The sequence below is a fragment of the Heptranchias perlo genome, chromosome 6 (genome assembly GCF_035084215.1).
Source record: "Heptranchias perlo isolate sHepPer1 chromosome 6, sHepPer1.hap1, whole genome shotgun sequence".
In the NCBI taxonomy this organism is placed as follows: Eukaryota; Metazoa; Chordata; class Chondrichthyes; order Hexanchiformes; family Hexanchidae; genus Heptranchias; species Heptranchias perlo.
This window is the reverse complement of record NC_090330.1, coordinates 55,276,214-55,294,797: the sequence shown is the minus strand read 5'-3', so window position 1 is coordinate 55,294,797 and position 18,584 is coordinate 55,276,214. Positions and strand designations below refer to the sequence as shown.

General features: G+C 46.3%; 1 protein-coding gene across 1 annotated transcript in view; it reads right to left on the bottom strand.

Moving 5' to 3' along the window:
* Nucleotides 1–18,584, bottom strand: part of naalad2 (N-acetylated alpha-linked acidic dipeptidase 2) — a 128,792-nt gene that overhangs the window by 22,508 nt on the left and 87,700 nt on the right. Inside the window, exons 9-12 of the mRNA XM_067986334.1 lie at nucleotides 11,313–11,398; nucleotides 10,363–10,482; nucleotides 8,966–9,048; nucleotides 242–311 (exon numbers count right to left, since the gene is read on the bottom strand). Of these exons, the coding sequence (XP_067842435.1) occupies nucleotides 242–311; nucleotides 8,966–9,048; nucleotides 10,363–10,482; nucleotides 11,313–11,398 (359 nt within the window). The remainder of the gene's footprint in view (nucleotides 1–241; nucleotides 312–8,965; nucleotides 9,049–10,362; nucleotides 10,483–11,312; nucleotides 11,399–18,584) is intronic.

Sequence of the window (18,584 nt, the reverse complement as noted above, 5' to 3'; positions counted from 1 at the left end):
TGAGCTCCTGCACTATGATGAACTTTTGGTTTATGTCATAGGATTTCAGATAACGTTATCAACAAACTACCAACAGCAGCGTGGCATGCGACTGACATACACAGACTGTAGATACAGTATATACAAAAGGAAATGTGACATGCACATTCTAAAAACTGGTCACCATTTCAAGGCCAAAAATGATGACAGAGAAAGAAATCTCTGATAGAAATTAACAAAATGACCCAATTTCAGTTGATTTAGTTACCTTCTATGGCTGAATCTGCATTGATATACGCCACTCCTCGTTCTTGAAGCAGTTTGGCATTGTCCTTAATGTAAAAATGTCAAACCATTACTGAATCCAGCACTAACTTATGCATTTCTTTACCTGCTATACATATATTTATATTTGTATCGCCTCAACCAATGGCATGCCTAAAGCTGGTACTTCATTTTACAATAGTGACTACACAGCAAAAGTACTTCATTGGTTGTAAAGCACTTTGGGTCATCCTGAGGTCGTGAAAGGTGCTATGTAAATGCAAGTTCTTTCTTTACTTGAATCTGGATAAGCTTAAAACAAATCAAGCAGAAACTGGGTGTAACAAGCTGATGCAGGCCCAGGACCAAATGGTCAATTAGACACACAGACTAGATCCTAGAACAAGTGAGGTTTATTCACCCACGTGAGGTCTTTACTTGCAGCAATGAACAAAACTATTACTTTCCAGCCTACCTCTTAGGTGGGGGGAGTATGAAGAGGCAGGAACTAACAACTATAAATATATCCTTGTGGGGAGGTTCGCTAGTGCTGTTGGGAGGATTTAAATTAGCTTGGCAGGGGTATGGGAACCTGAGCATAGGTTCAGAAGGGAGAGAAGCAAAGCTGGAAATGCAAGGCAGAAAATTAGTGAGCAAGTTTGGAAGGCAAAGGAAACAAAAGGCTAGAAAACAGACAACAAAGGAGTTTGGCAGTGCTTAAATGGTATATACTGCAATGTAAGTGAATAAAGCAGTTGGAAATATGATATCATAGCTATTACTGAAAAATGGCTTAAAGAAGTGCAGGAATGGCAGCTCATCATTCCTGGTTACAGGGTTTTCAGATGAGATAGAGAGGGGGATAATAAAGGAGGGGGGTGGTTGCAATGTTAGTTAAAGAAACAATTGCAGCTCTGAGGAGGGATGATATGTTAGAAGGATCATCAAATGAGGCCATATGGGTGGAACTGAAAAACAAAAAAGGGGCAATCACAGTACTGGGAGTGTACTATAGACCCACATACAGTCAGAGGGAGATAGAACAGCAAATATGTAGGCAAATTTCTGAGAAGTGCAAAAACAATAGGGCAGTAATAGTAGGGGATTTCAACTATCCTAACATTAACTGGGAAACAAGCAGTGTAAAAGGTATAGAGGACGCAAAATTCTTAAAATGCATTCAGCAGAACTTTTTTAGCCAGTACATCGCAAGTCCAACAAGACACGGGCAATTCTGGACAGTCAGTGTGGGTTTGTTAAGGGAAGGTGGTGTCTGACTAACTTGATTGAATTTTTTGAGGAGGTAGCAAGGAGGGTCGGCGAGGGTAGCGCATTTGATGTAGTCTGCATGGATTTTAGCAAAGCTTTTGACAAGGTACCACATAGCAGACTGGTCAGAAAAGTAAAAGTCCATGGGATCCAAGAGAAAGTGGCAAGTTGTATCCAAAATTGGCTCTGGCAGGAAGCAAAGGGTAATGGTCGATGAGTGTTTTTGTGACTGGAAGGCTGTTTCCAGTGAGGTTCCGCAGGTCTCAGTACTAGGTCCTTTGCTTTTTGTGGTATATATCAATGATTTAGACTTAAATGTAGAGGGCATGATTAAGAAGTTTGCAGATGGTACAAAAATTGGCCTTGTGATTGATAGTGAGGAGGTAAGCTGTAGACTGCAGGAAGATGTCAATGGACTGGTCAGGTGGGCAGAAAAGTGGCAAATGGAATTCAATCCAGATAAGTGTGAGGTAACCCATTTGGGGAGGGCAAACAAGGCAAGGGAATACACAATAGATGGGAGGATACTGAGAAGTGTAGAGGAAGAGAGGGACCTTGGAACCATGTCCACAGATCCCTGAAGGTAGGACAGGTAGATAAGGTGGTTAAGGCGGCATACGGGATACTTTCCTTTATTAGCCGAGGCATAGAATATAAGAGCAGGGAGGTTATGCTAGAACTGTATAAAACACTAGTTAGGCCACAGCTACATTACAGCGTGCAGTTCTGGTCACCACATCACAGGAAAGATGTGATTGCACTAGAGAGGGTACAGAGGAGATTTACGGGGATGTTGCCAGGACTGAAGAATTTTAGCTATGGAGAAAGATTGGATAGGCTGAGGTTGTCTTCTTTGGAACAGAGGAAGCTAAAGGGAGATTTAATTGAGGTGGGGAAAATTATGATAGAGTGAGTGGATAGGAAGGACCTATTTCCCTTAACAGAGAGGTCAATAACCAGGGGACACAGATTTAAAGTAATTGCTGGAAAGATTACAGGAGAGTTGAGGAGAATTTTTTTCACCCAGAGGTTGGTGGGTGTCTGGAACTCACTGCCTGAAAGGGTGGCAGAGGCAGAAACCCTCATCACATTTAAAAAGTACTAGGATATGCTGTTGAAGTGCCGTAACCTACAAGGCAATGGACCAAGAGCTGGAAAGTGGGATTTGGTTGGATCGTTCTTTTTCAGCCGGCACAGACACGATGGGCCGAATGGCCTCCTTCTTTGCTATAAATTTCTATAACTAATAAAAAAAAAATTCCCAGCCTTTTATTGTACAGGGTGGGAGTCGTTAAAGGCAATTAAAGTCAACAATTTCTTAAAGCTGTAATACCTGCTATATAACTTTTTAAAGTTGTATCTCTATCTCGGATACAGATCTCTCAACATCCCATGGCTTACATATTGTCCCTCTCTCACTCTGTTACATAACCCCCTTCCTGCAAAGAGTCAGGGGCTCGAGCGATTCCTGTCGTAAGGCATAACATTTGGGAGAGGGCATCCGCATTCCCATGTGTAAAACCTGGTGGTTAGCTCCTTGGACTTCTTGATTAAGGCTTTTTTCAGAGCCTCATCAAACCGGTGAACCTGGAGATCCTGTTCGGGGTCAAATGCCCATCGTTCCTGGGGTCTGCCCTTCTCACCTTCCGCTTTTCTCTTCAACTTCTTGCTGTGCATGTCAAGAAGGGACTCCGATCGTTTGGACTTTTTTTCTGTGTGTTTTTCCTTGAGTTCCTTTCTCATGTACTCCCTTCGACATAGGTGTCTGTAGACGTGGAACTTTTCACTGCCCGCACCGACACTTGATCCCAGAACAAATTCTGGTGGTGGCTGTGGAGCCCGTTCCTTGGGTTTCTCCGAGATTGGGACTTGTTCCACGGGGTTCCTCATTAACTGTTCCAACTTCAGCCGCTGCTCCTCAGCCACGCTCCACCGGGTGACGAGCGGCTGTGTCGCTTTTTTTGGCCGCAATGGCCTCTGAGGTGCTGATTCTTCTTTGCATCCTTCAATTGCAGTTTTAGTAGAGGCCAAATCTCCAGGAGACTCCAACTCTATTACGAGTTTATCAGTTGCTCCATTGGCTAACTCCACATCATCCTCTTTTTGTGCCTTATCAGTCATTTCAGTGTCTTTACACTGTTTAGATACAGCCATCTGTTTCTTGTCTTGCGTTTAATTTGGGTTTCCTCTTTGATTCCCTCAAGCTGCGTTGATTGTATGACTTCAAGTTTGTCATCACAAACGGCCTCAACTATTTCTGTTTCTACCTGCTTTACAACCTCAGTTATGGCGGTTCCAATTGTTTCTTTGCGCAGTCCTTCAATACTTGGCTTTTGCTCTCTAACTTCAGTTGCTCGAATTAATGATTGAACTATTCGCCCCTTCGTTCTCTGTTCCTCATCAGTTCTTTCAATCTCTTCTTGCTTTGTAATTTCAAGATCACCTTTAACTTGGCCGCAGCTGGAGTATTGTGCGCAGTTCTGGTCACCACATTACAGGAAGGACGTAATTGCTCTGGAGACGGTGCAGAGAAGATTTACAAAAATGTTGCCAGGACTTGAAAATTGCAGCTATGAGGAGAGATTGGATAGGCTGGGGTTGTTTTCCTTGGAGCAGAGGAGGCTGAGGGGTGACTTGATTGAGGTGTACAAAATTATGAGGGGCCCAGATAGAGTAGACAGGAAGTACCTGTTTCCCCTAGCGGAGAGCTCAAGAACTAGAGGACATAGATTTAAGCTGATTGGTGGAAGGATTAGAGGGGACATGAGGAAAAACGTTTTTTACCCAGAGGGTGGTGGGTGTATGGAATTCGCTGCCCGAATTGGTGGTAGAGGCAGGGACCCTCAACTCTTTTAAAACGTACCTGGACCTGAACCTAAAGTGCTGTAAGCTGCAGGGCTATGGGCTGGGTGCTGGAAGGTGGGATTAGAACGGGCACCTGGTTGCTCTTCGAGCCGGCGCGGACACGGTGGGCCAAATGGCCCCCTTCTGTGCTGTATCTTTTCTATGGTTCTATGGTTCATGCACAGACTTACTCTCTTCTACTGTCACCTCCACTGGACTGACTTCGATGGCCTCTTCACTACATACAACCTCAGACACTCCCACTGTTGGAGTGATTTCGATGGTCTCTCTGCGTCCAGCAACTTGCTCTGCCCCCATCTTCTCAGCAACCTCTGCAAGAGTGGCTTCCATGGTCTCACATTCTGTCTGAACTATTTCCATACTGCTTACTCGAGTAGCTTCAACAGGCTCTTCACACGTAGCCTCTGGCTTTCTCCATCCGCTGCTGGACTAGAACTCCTTACATACAGTCTCCGCGTTCTTTTCCTGGTTCTCTGTCACTTTCACCGTGGGTTTGGATATTCTCAGTGATCTCCATACGCATCTTACTCCACTGGGCTCAGTCTCCGGTTTCTCTTCCCGTTGCTCAACTTTCTGGGGCCTTCTTCCTCCAAAGACTTCTCTGGCGCCTGTTGTCTCAAGAGATGCTCTCATTCTTCCCGATGGCATCTTGTCTGTAAATTCCTCCACTCCTTTGGTGAAATTTGTCAGTTTTTTTTTCAGGCATTGCCTTGTCAGAGAGCTTGTTGTCTGCAGAACTTTTTGAAGAATCCTCCTCCTTCTCCTCAGAAGGTACCAAGATTACAGCACTTTCGTCAACTTTTGTTGCTTCAGATTCAGAAATTGGGCTGACGTCAGATTCCTGCTGAGCTTCTGAAATTTCTGAATTCTGCTCTGTTGAAAGCTCCAGACCATTAGTCAACTTCAGTTCTTCAGGTTATGTGATGGGTGAACCCATCACAGGTTCAAATAGAGGTTCAGATTCTTGACCAGGATCATCTGCTTATCCTGGGATAACACCATTACTTTCCACTGTCAAGTCTTTTGAGATAGACTTGTCTGCAACTTTCTCTTTCGCCGTATAAATCTTGTTTACCTCAACTTTTTCACTTGCGCGATTTTCCCCATTAATGCTCACTGGCCAATCCGAATCCTTCTTGAGTGACCCGTTAATGCTGTTTTCCTCCTCTTTACTTGGATGCGGGGGTCTCAGACTCTGCTTTCTTGTTCTGCTCACTCCTCTCTGCAGCAGAAAATGCGATGTTTTCCTCTTCGATTTTGTGATTGTCCATCTCGGGCCCTGCAGCTATCTCACCGTTCACCAACTGCTTTCCCTCCACCTTATCGGGTACTTGCTTTACTGCCTCATCTTCTGTTTTTGCCCTCAGGATCCGATTTGTTTCTTCTTGGAGTTCCAGAATCTTTTTAGTCCACTCCTATTTTGCCAGTGTGGCCTGAATGAATGCTCTCAGCATTTCCTCCATGATGGTTGGGTCTTGACCTTTCTCAGAGTGCCAAAATCCCACATCTGACACCACTTATAATAAGCTGATGCAGGCCCAGGACCCAGTGGTCATTTTAGACTTGCAGACTAGATCCTAAAACAAGTGAGGTTTATTCACCCATGTAGGGTTTTTTTACTTGCAGCGATGAACAAGACAGTGATAGGTATTACTTTCCAGCCTACCTCTTAGCCCTCTCAGTTCCTTCCACCTTCCATACTCATCTCAGTTCCTACAAGACCCATGCTCTCCCCCTCGCTGTCCTCCAAGACCTCCGTGATAGAGGACAGCAAGACCGAGCTGTCTGCGGGCTTCTCGTCATACAGCCCAGCATAAAAGGACTTGCTGATCCTTAATATGTCGGCCTGCGAAGACGTCACCGAGCTGTCTTCCTCCTCAGGCTGCTGATCACAGAGGTCTTTCTGTGCACCTTCTGGAAGAAGCAGCGCAAGCACTTCTTGGCCTGCTCCATGGAGCGGACTCTGGACTGGAAGATGATCTTTGAGGCCTCGGAGGCTAGAAGTGAGGCTTGCTGGCCCTTCACCTCTCTGAGTTTCCTCCCCGACATCGGCTGCAGCTGGAGTAGATCCTGCATACTTTTCTGGAGCTGGGACAATTCCCCTCTGTCTCTCTCTCACCTTCTGAAGCCTTTGAGGATGAAGAACCTCTTGATGTTGGCCTTGATCGCTTCCCGCCAGTGCACTGTGGAGTCGAAGAGGGGTTTCATGGTCCTCCAACCTGTGTAATCCCTCCTTAGTTCCTCGATGTTCTCTGGGGTCAACAGTCTCACGTTCAGCTTCCATATCCCCCTGACCATCTTCTGGTCCTCCTGCGGTTGACAGTCAATCAGTAGGAGGGAGTGGTCAGAGAAGAACATCGGCTGGATGTCGGTGCATCTGACTTTGAGTGTTTGGGACACAAATCGGAAATCTATCTTGGAACAGATGGACCCGTCTGGTCTGGACAAGGTGTATCTCCGAAGAGCTCCATTTGCAGGGTTGCTGAATACATCGCGAAGCTTTGCGTCTTATACCACTTCTAGCAGGAGTTTGGACGTGTTGTCCAGTATTCCATTGGCCCTGCTGGATCGTCCAGCCGCATCGATGATGCAGTTGCAGTCTCTGGCAAGAACCATCGGCCTGGAAGTCGCCAGCAGCATCAGGAGATGCTAGAAGATGTCCAGCTGCTTGATCAAAGGTCAGGGCGTGCACATTGATCTGCATAAGAACGCCCCGCTCAGACTGAACGTCTGCTACAAGCAGATGGCCCCCCACCACCCCTTGATCTTGGTGTTGATGAATTGGCCTCCTCACAGCAGAATCCCTGGGCCCGACCAGATTGACTGTCCCTGGGTCCACATGCATAACTGCTGCCGGTGGTTGCTGAGGTGCGGGATCCCACATTCCTGCAAGAACAGCACGTCCCCCTTGACCCCGTACATGTAGTTCAGGTTCACAGCACATTACGATTTAACACTATGCATGTTGATTGATGCGATTTTTAAAGCCATTTCTGCCTCCTCTGGGGCAGCCATGCCTGCTGCTCTCCTCTCATGCGTCGCCTTGCCTCTTGCTGCCTGTGCGTAGCTGTGTCTGTGGTTTGGGCAGGTTTTATACAGATGAGCAGCCCCTCCGCACAGGTTGCAGCACTTGACCTTCTGCAAGTCTAATATCTGGTGGCCCTCCTTCCTGCAGTTCCTTGCAGGAGTCCGCCTCGTGCCCGGGGTGGCCGCAGGAGTGACACACTCTGGGCTGCCCCTGGTATCTCATGTACCCACAACTCATTCCAATCGCGAAGCTTGAGTGGAGGCGAGCGATATTTCCCTTGGCATCACCTTGATGCTCCTCCAGATCCCAAACATGTCCTTTATGTTGATGCTCCAATCCGCTCTGTCCACGTTTCTCCTGAGGAAAATCAGCACATCCACTATGGACACATGCGGGTGGAACATTTGGACCGTCAGCGTCCGTTCCTTCTTCAGCGGGAGCATGGAGAGCAGCTCCGCATGAGAAGCGACAACGGCATTTCCTTCCCCTTCTCCTAGAAGGTCTGGAGCATCTTCAGGCATCCTTTGACATCCTTGAAGTCTTGCAGGCAGAAGATGTCTGTGGCCTTGAACCACAAGTTTTGAGAAGAACCTTCACGAAGACATTTCGTTGTCACAGCAAGGTTCCTTCGCACGTCCTTGCAGTCAGCCTGACGGAGCGGGGGGGGCGGGGTCAGTGACCAGGGGGCATAGATTTAAAGTAATTGGTAGAAGGATTAGACGGGAGCTGAGGAGAATTTTTTTCACCCAGAGGGTGGTGGGGGTCTGGAACTCAATGTCTGAAAGGGTGGTAGAGGCAGAAACCCCCAACTCATTTAAAAAGTACTTGGATGTGCACTTGAAGTGCCGTAACCTACAGGGCTACGGACCAAGTGCTGGAGAGTGGGATTAAGCGGGATAGCTCTTTTTCAGCCGGCACGGACATGATGGGCCAAACGGCCTCCTTCTGTGCCGTAACTTTCTATGATACTATGACGGTATTTCGCAACCCGTGCCCAGGTAGCTCATCGCCATGTCCGCTGCAATTTAGTTTTCACTCTACTGAGAAAAGGTGTTAGACCAGTCTCTGGCTCGCATGAGGATCCACCTCTACGTCAGCAAAGCTAAAACTGGTAAAAGCTGATTCTATTTGATCTTGCACTTTCTTGATCATGGGATCTCCCCTGCCTTTTTGGAGCTTATCTGCTTTGTCAGGCAGAACATAGCGAAAAATTCTAGCACTTAACGAGGGTTTCCTTGCAACTATTTTCCCTTTTTACTGCATAAGGGTGGAGTAGCACAAAATATTCATAACAGTGTTAATGTGATTTCAAATCCAGCCACAGAAAGATTGAAGTACCTTTCTAGCCCTGTCTCAATTACCCCTAAATAATTTCAAATCTGACAGTGCTGAAATGAAATGCTACAAAGTAAATAATTAGCAATGGAAGGTGGCACTACAGTACAGGTTGGGGTTTTAGAGCACTGTGGATATTATGTAGAACTGTCTTTCCATTACTCGGATGATTGAAATCTACATTCAATGTGCATACATCTTGTTCCCGAATTTCAAAGTACTTACCTCTGCCCACTCTGTGGAACCCAACAGACCAAATTCTTCTGCATCCCAGCTGGCAAATACTATGGTTCTTCTGGGCCTCCAACCTATGTAGAATCAGATAATAGCAAAAAAAAAGTAGTTAACCTTTCAGGGGTATAATTTTGCCCTTGAAATCTCACCTACCAGCACCAGCAACAGTAAACAGGTGTTGGGATTCAGCCAAGAAGGTATGCTGACAGTAATGGGGTGCTGGCATGCTTAATGTGATCACTATCTAAATTTCACTTCTTAGTTAAGGCTAAAGATGGTGGAGCTAAATGCAGATGGAAGCTGCTTTTTTTTAAATATATGCTAGAGGGATATTTATACAATTCTGGCTCAACTGCTTTTAAAAGAAAAATATATTTATTACTCTCCATTATGACAGGAATCCACATGTTGAAATATGCTTTACTAAAAAAAAGTTAATAATATATTCTGGATCATTGCTGACGCCCACTCCACAAATAGCAGAGCCGGTCTATTATAGTCACCGGCAGTACAACAGCAGGAGTGCTCCTCAGGCACCACAAAAATAATTTGGGCCACTGCCTCCCGGGGTTCCCTCTACCCCGTGATCGTGAACCTCGCCCAGGACTTACTTTGCTGCCAGCCAGACAGTTTCTGATCCGTCCAATATTGCGCCAGCCTGAATCCAGCAAGCTACATCAGGACACCTGTTTGGGACCAACAGTTTGCTGGTTCTATTTAAATGAGGCCCAGGCCTTTAAATGGCTCCAGTCTCTTCACTCCAAGTATGGCTGTTGGCTGCCCAAAAGGTTAAAATCTATCCCATTAAAACTAATGACTAGAAAGTTGGGTATAACAGATGTGGTGACCCATGTGCCAGGTTATCCAATTTATCCCGTGATGCACTGCTAAGTTTTCTTAATTTGCTGAAAAATAAATTGTGCGCTAGGTTCTCAATTAAAATTGAGCTATGACACTCACAATGGCCTGGTAGGTAAATAGACTAAACCACACAAACCATTAGGTCCCAGGTTCAATTCTTAGCCTGTGCTCAGTTTGCAGACGTCAGCTAGAGAGCAATCGGGTCAGAGAAAGAAAAATCACCTAGTTTGTACACTCCTGATTATTAAACAGTAACTTTTGTTGGAAAGTGTGTTGTGTGGACCTTGGTAAGACAAGGAAGGATCTGAGCAGTGATGCCCCCCATGTTGAATAGCATGCTGATACACATTGTTTAGGCTCACACATGCAGAACTGCCACTTGGATGATGCACCAAAGAACTGCCAGTGCCTGTGAAACTGCACTTCAGGAAAGCCTTTGGGAGTGTAGAAAATTGAGAAAAAAAACAAGGTCGCTTGCAGCAAAATATTAGATGCCATAACTTGTACTATATTCAGAGATTTTTTACCTTCTTTCATGAGTTTTGCAAAACTCCTCACAGCTTCGTGCACAACAGCTGCTCCTGATGTTGGATCAATGCCACCAAAAACCCATGCATCACGATGCCCTCCAAGAATGACGTAACGATCTGTCACAGCAAACAGACACATTCTTTTTTCTTTTTCACGCGAGAGCATTAGAGCTTCTCCAACAATATCAAGACACACTCACGCTTTTCTTAAAATGCTTTTTTGTAATAAAGGGAGGGGTGTGATTTATGTGTGATCCTGGAAATGTTGACTGTTTGCCCTTTTGAGACTCTGTCAACGTCAAGCACTTCCAGATCAAATGTCAAATAGAGTTCTCTTCATTCTGGCCAATCTCAGAACTCCTTTACTGCACCAGTGTGAACTTTTCCAGTTCCCAAATCAGCTGTCTTTATTGCCTCTAAGTGTGATTGTCAATTGATGAGCAATTTTGTGCTGTTGTCCTATCTCCACTAGAAACTAAGTTGAAACTGTCAACACTCATTTCATGTACGGCTCTCATAGAAATCGCTATTTAAACTCAGATCCCAGAGCCAGAAAGGACTGTGTGCTAATTCAATACACAACTCAGTATTATAAACAGTGAAATTTTAATTAATGGGAGTTGTGATTTATAATGCGATGATATAACTGCTTCAAACACGTCACAATGAACTTCTCTGCACTTCTTGATCACAAAAAGATTCAATACATGGAAAATACATTCCTCTTTCTATATAGAAAATACAAGTGTTACTAATTATTGTGCTTATGTTCTCTGTGTTCTAACAATGTTATATATAACTTAGCAAAGAAATCATTGTAAAGATTTATTCAACTTTTTATAACATTAAAGATCTCCAGCATTACAAAAACATGCAATCTTATAAAAATATGAGTAGCAGTACAAAATGCAACAAAGTCAAAGAATTTTAAATTCAGAAACATTCACCTGGTTCCACTGCTCCACGTATTTTACCAATTACATTGTAAATTCGTCTCAGCTCATTTCTTGTGTAAACGTGCATTCTGACTTTCCTAAAATTTAAAATAAATCTCTTAGCGTTCCAGTGAAATAAGTAATGCAAGTCCCCAGGTTAACTACGCGCATTAATCTGTTTTACACCCTCCACCACAGTTGAAAGTTCTGCCCATGGTCAAATGTAGGTTAGCAAGGATATGAGTGATGGGTGAGCAGGACTTGGTCCTGGATAGGATTCAGGCAGCAGAGTTTCAGATGAGCTGAAGCTTACAGATGTTGGAGGATGGAAGGCCAGCCAGAACAGCATTGGAATAGTTAAGTCTGGAGGTGCCAAAGGCGTGGATGAAGGTTTAACAGTAGATGAGCTGAGGCAGGGATGGAGATGGGCAATGTTACGGTGGTCTTTGAGATAGCGAGGATATGGGGTTGGAAAATCAACTTGGGGTTTGAAGATGTACACTGAGATTGTGAATAGTCCGGTTCAGCCCGAGATAACAACAACTTGCATTTATCTAGTGTCTTTAACGTAGTAAAACGTCCCAAGGTGCTTCAGAGGAGCGTTATCAAACAAAATTTGACATGGAGCCACATAATGAGATATAAGGCAGGTGAGGTAGGTTTTAAGGAGCATCTTAAAAGGAACAGAGAGAGGTAGAGAGGTTTAAGGAGGGAATTCCAGCATTTAGGGCCTAGGCAGCTGAAGGCACGGCAACTAATGGTGGAGCGATTAAAATCAGGGATGCACAAGGGGCCTGAATTGGAGGAGCGCAGAGATGTTGGAGGGTTGTAGGGCTGGAAGAGGTTACAGAGATAGGGAAGGGCGAGGCCATGGAGGGATTTGAAAGCAAGGATGAGAATTTTAAAATCGAGGCGTTCCCAGAATGGGAGCCAATGTAGTTCAGTGAGCACAGGAGGTAATGGGTGAACAGGACTTGGTGCAAGTTAGAATACGGCCAGTAGAGTTTTGGACGAGCTCAAGTTTTTGGAGGGTGGAAGGTGGGAGGCCTGCCAGAAGAGCATTGGAATAGTCATGTCTAGAGATAACAAATGTATGGATGAGGATTTCAGCAGTAGATGAGCTGAGGCAGGGGAGGAGATGGCCGATGTTATGGAGTAGGCGGTCTTGGTGGATGGTGCGGATATGGGGTCGGAAGCTCATCTCAGGGTCAAAAAGGATGCCACGGTTGCGAATGGTCTGGTTCAGCCTCAGACATTGGCCAGGGAGAGGGATGGAGTCGGTGTCTAGGGAAGGGAGTTTGTGTCGGGGACCGAAGGCAATGGATTCGGTCTTCCTAATATTAAGTTGGAGGAAATGTCTGCTCACCCAGTACTGGATGTCGGACAAGCAGTGTGACAAATTACAGGCAGTGGAGGGGTCAAGAGAGGTGGTGGTGAGGTAGAGCTGAGTATCGTCAGCGTACATGTGGAACCTGACATTGTGTTTTTGGATGATGTCGCCGAGGGGCAACATGTAGATCAGAAATACGAGGGGGCCAAGGATAGATCCTTGGGAGACTCCAGAGGTAACGTTGCAGAAGCGGGAAGAGAAGCCATTGCAGGTGGTTCTCTGGCTATGACTGGATAGATAAGAATCGAACCAAGGGAGGGCAGTCCCACCCAGTTGTACAACAGAAGAGAGGCGTTGGAGGAGGATGTTGTGGTCAAACGTATCAAAGGCTGCAGACAAGTCGAGAAGAATGAGGAGGGATAGTTTACCATGGTAACAGTCACATAGGATGTTATTTGTGACTTTGATAAAGTTCGTTTCGGTCCTGTGGCGGGGCGGACACCAGATTGGAGGGGTTCAAACATGAAGTTGTGGGAAAGATGGGCACGGATTTGGGAGGCGACAACACATTGAAGGACTTGAGAGGAAAGGAAGGTTTGAGATGGGGCGGTAGTTTGCAAGGTCAGAAAGATCAAGGGTGCTTTTTTTTTGAGCAGATTTAAAAGGGAAGGGGACAGTATCTGAGGAGAGGGAACCATTAACAATATCAGCTAACATGGGGGCCAGGAAGGGAAGTTTGGTAGTCATGAGTTTGGTGGGAATAGGGTCAAAAGAGCAGGAGGTGGGTCTCATGGACAAGATGAGCTTGGAGAGGACATATGGGGAGATAAGAGAGAAACTAGAGAAAGATGCAAGTTCAGGGCTAGGACAGGAGAGGGAAGTTTGGCTTGGTGGGCTAGGAGAAGGGAGGGAAACAGCAGAGGAAGCTGAACGGATGGTCTCAATCTTAGTGACAAAGGAGCACTTTTTGTTGGAGGTGAGGGTGGAGGGGGCAGCAGAGATGGGTTTAAGACTACGGTTTGTAGTAGTTGTAAGGAATCTTACAACACCAGTGACTCACCTGACGAAGGAGAAAGCCTCCGAAAGCTTGTGATTTTCAAATAAAACTGTTGGACTATAACCTGGTGTTGTAAGAGTCCTTACATTTGTCCACCCCAGTCTATCACCGGCATCTCCACATCATGGTTTGTAGTAGAGCAGAGAAGTCAGGGGTTAGCTTTGCATTCCAGGATGATCCTGGAATAGTGAGCAGTTTTGGCAGAGGAGAGCAACAACCGATAGTGCTTTATGTGGTCCAGCCAGATCTGGCGATGAATGACTAAATCAGTTGTCCGCCATATATGTTCAAGTCTGCGTTCCTTAGTCTTAAGGATGTGAGATGAGGGCCGTAAAAAGGGGAATGCCCAGGGTGTGAGGGGGTAATGGATTTAATGGGGACAAGGGCATCAAAGAGAGGCATTGAAGGGAGCTTTAGGCTTATCTAAAAGGGAGTCAAGACTGGGACGACGGCAGAAGAGTAGAAAGGTCGAGGAGTGCTGAAGAGTTGGGGTAGAGATATCGGGTGGGGGCAGAGTGCCCGAGAGGGAAGGCATGGAAGGAGGCATGACGACAGGAGAGAGGGGTCTAGGAGCGGTAAAGAGAAAAGAAGAAAAAAAGGGGCAAGAAAGGGAAATAGAAGATAATGGCCGGGGAGAGGGAAGGCATCGCTGGCCAGGTTACAGATTTTTTGGTGGTTGGCTGAAGAAAATGGCTTCGGTCTACTTGACCTCGTCCTCATCAATCTACCTGTCGGAGATACATCTGTCCATGACAGTATTGCTTGGACCACCTCATGGTCCTTGTGGAGATGAAGTCCCGTCTTCACACTGAGGGCACCATCCAACGTGTCGTGTGGCACTACCACCATGCTAAATGGGATAGATTCAGAACAGATCGAGCAGCTCAAAACTGGGCATCCATGAGGCACTGTGGGACATCAGCAGCAGCAGAATTGTATTCCAGCACAATCTGTAACCTCATGGCCTGGCATATTCCTCACTCTACCATTACCAACAAGCCAGGAGATCAACCCTGGTTCAATGAAGAGTGTAGAAGAGCATGCCAGGCGTACCTAGAAATGAGGTGCCAACCTGGTGAAGCTACAACACAGGACTACATGCATGCTAAACAACGGAAGCAACATGCTATAGACAGAGCAAAGCGATTCCACAACCAACGGATCAGATCAAAGCTCTGCAGTCCTGCCACATCCATGGTGATGGACAATTAAACAACTAATGGGAGGAGGAGGCTCTGTGAACATCCCCATCCTCAATGATGGCAGAGTCCAGCACGTGAGTGCAAGAGACAAGGCTGAAGCATTTGCAACCATCTTCAGCCAGAAGTGCCGAGTAGATGATCCATCTCTGCCTCCTCCCGATATCCCCACCATCACAGAAGCCGGTCTTCAGCCAATTCGATTCACTCCACGTGATAGCAAGAAACAGCTGAGTGCATTGGATACAACAAAGGCAATGGGCCCTGACAAAATCCTGACTGTAGTGCTGAACACTTGTGCTTCTAGCCAAACTGTTCCAGTACAGCTACAACACTGGCATCTACCCGACAATGTGGAAAATTGCCCAGGTATGTCCTGATCACAAAGAGCAGGACAAATCCAATCTGGCCAATTACCGCCCCATCAGTCTTCTCTCAATCATCAGAAAAGTGATGGACGGTATCGTCGACAGTGCTATCAAGCAGCACTTACCAATAACCTGCTCACCGATGCTCTGTTTGGGTTCCGCCAGGACCACTTGGCTCCAGACCTCATTACAGCCTTGGTCCAAACATGGACAAAAGAGCTGAATTCCAGAGGTGAGGTGAGAGTGACTGCTCTTGACATCAAGGCAGCATTTGACAGAGTGTTGCACCAAGGAGCCCTAGTAAAATTGAAGTCAATGGGAATCAGACGGAAAACTCTCCAGTGGCTGGAGTCATACCCAGCACAAAGAAAGATGGTAGTGGTTGTTGGAGGCCAATCATCTCAGCCCCAGGGCATCGCTGCAGGAATTCCTCAGTGCAGTGTCCTAGGCCCAACCATCTTCAGCTGCTTCATCAATGACCTTCCCTCCATCATAAGGTCAGAAATGGGGATGTTCGCTAATGATTGCACAGTGTTCAGTTCCTTTCGCAACCCCTCAGATAATGAAACAGTCCGTGCCCGCATGCAAGACCTGGACAACATCCAGGCTTGGGCTGATAAGTGGCAAGTAACATTCGCACCAGACAAGTACCAGGCAATGACCATCTTCAACAAGAGAGAGTCTAACCACCTCCCCTTGACATTCAACGGCATTACCATCGCCGAATCTCCCACCATCAACATTCTGGGGATCACCATTGACCAGAAACTTAACTGGACCAGCCACATAAATACTGTGGCTACAAGAGCAGGTCAGAGGCTGGGTATTCTGTGGTGAGTGACTCACCTCCTGACTCCCCAAAGCCTTTCCACCATCTACAAGACACAAGTCAGGAGTGTGATGGAATACTCTCCACTTGCCTGGCTGAGTGCAGCTCCAACAATACTCAAGAAGCTCAACACCATCCAGGACAATGCAGCCTTCTTGATTGCCACCCCATCCACCACCCTATTCATTCACTCTCTTCACCACCGGCACACCGTTGCTGCAGTGTGTACCATCCACAGGATGCACTGCAGCAACTCACCAAGGCATTTTCGACCGCACCTTCCAAACCTGCGACCTCTACCACCTAGAAGGACAAGGGCAGCAGGCACATGGGAACAACACCACCTGCACATTCCCCTCCAAGTCACACACCATCCAAATTTGGAAATTTATCACCATTCCTTCATCGTCGCTGGGTCAAAATCCTGGAACTCCCTAACTAACAGCACCGTGGGAGAACCTTCACCGCATGGACTACAGCAGTTCAAGAAGGTGGTTCACCACCACCTTCTCAAGGGCAATTAGGGATGGGCAATAAATGTTGGCCTTGCCAGCCACGCCCACATCCCCTGAACGAATAATAAAAAAAAATGTTTAACTGGAGGAAACTGCGGCTCATGCATGATTGGATATTGGACAAACAGTTTGACGAGAGGCAGTGAACAGATCAAGAGAGGTGGTGGAGAAGTAAAACTGGGTATCAGTGTACATGTAGAAGCTGACCCCATGAAAGAGGATAATGTTGCCACGGGGCAGCATGTAGATGAGGAAGCGGAGGGGACCAAGGATAGATCTTTGAGGCACTCTGGAGGTAACAGTGTGAGATAGGAAGTGAAGACATTGCTGGAAATGCTCTGGCTACGATATCATGGGTAAGAGTGGAACCAAGCCAAGGCAATCATAGGATGATTGCTGGATAAATTAGCCGATCATCTCTTGGTATGGTGATATGGAGTTACGATTAGTTTTGCCACCCCAAGATTAGGTGGGGTGTGTAAATTAATCATTTCTGGGCTTTAGGTCTTAGCTTCATAGGCTATTTGCAAAAAATTACTAAAAGTTGAGATTTTCTCAGCCAAACAATCAGCAATTTATTAAAAAGTGTCATTTTCATGTTTGGTACTTCACCATGACATCACTTTCAATACAAGAATTATATCTTTGTGCTATTCATTTACAAACAAAAATTAAAAGATAGACCAACAAGTTTACAGGGGGCAATGCCTATTTAAAGAGGCTTTGGATAGCTTTCAACATTCATATAGGATCGGTCCCCTTTTCTAATTGTTACTGGTCTATCGCCTGTGGGGTTGTATCTGGGTAGTCAAGAACAAGTGCAGAACGCAGGTTAAGCAGGGTTAGAGGGCAGGAGGTAACTGAATTGGGCCAAGAAAGGAAGGAGGGTGGAAGGAGAGGAAGGAAGGAGGGTGAAAGGAGAGGAAGGAAGGAGGGTGAAAGGAGAGGAAGGAAGGAGGGTGAAAGGAGAGGAAGGAAGGAGGGTGGAAGGAGAGGAAGGAAGGAGGGTGAAAGGAGAGGAAGGAAGGAGGGTGAAAGGAGAGGAAGGAAGGAGGGTGAAAGGAGAGGAAGGAAGGAGGGTGAAAGGAGAGGAAGGAAGGAGGGTGAAAGGAGAGGAAGGAAGGAGGGTGAAAGGAGAGGAAGGAAGGAGGGTGGAAGGAGAGGAAGGAAGGAGGGTGAAAGGAGAGGAAGGAAGGAGGGTGAAAGGAGAGGAAGGAAGGAGGGTGAAAGGAGAGGAAGGAAGGAGGGTGAAAGGAGAGGAAGGAAGGAGGGTGAAAGGAGAGGAAGGAAGGAGGGTGAAAGGAGAGGAAGGAAGGAGGGTGAAAGGAGAGGAAGGAAGGAGGGTGAAAGGAGAGGAAGGAAGGAGGGTGAAAGGAGAGGAAGGAAGGAGGGTGAAAGGAGAGGAAGGAAGGAGGGTGAAAGGAGAGGAAGGAGGGAAGAAGTGAATGGAGAGAGGAAGTTTGTCTTTTCAACCACCTGGGGAGTATGGCCTTTCCTGTTCAGTTGTGGGGGGCGAGGGCTGGGGCGGGGGCGGGGGGAAAAGAGATGAGGAAATCATCATCAGTGGCAGTGATTGCTAAGACTGGTTTTAGTTTTTGGTCAGGTGGTTGGGGTTAATGATGATTTCTCCGCTGCTCCTGGGGGATGTTGGTATGCTTCATCGTACACTATCTTTGCCATTTATTTTTCTATATGCTGCTTCCACGCAATCGCTTTCCGGCGACAGGACAGGTGACTTCCAGCAGCATTTTTTTTTGTGCAGCCTTCTATTCCTCATCTGTGTCAAGTTTTGCTGTACCACAGTTTTCATCTCCGGCTCATTTTGCATCCCTTTTATATTTTCCATTCAACATTTTCGATTTTAAATTATTTGTGTAGCGCACATTTGCGATAGGGGAATTCTCCAATGCTATTTAACAGATGTGGTCTTAGTTACGATTTGTTTCATTAATGGAAATCAATTTCCGTGTGAAAATGTTGACTGAC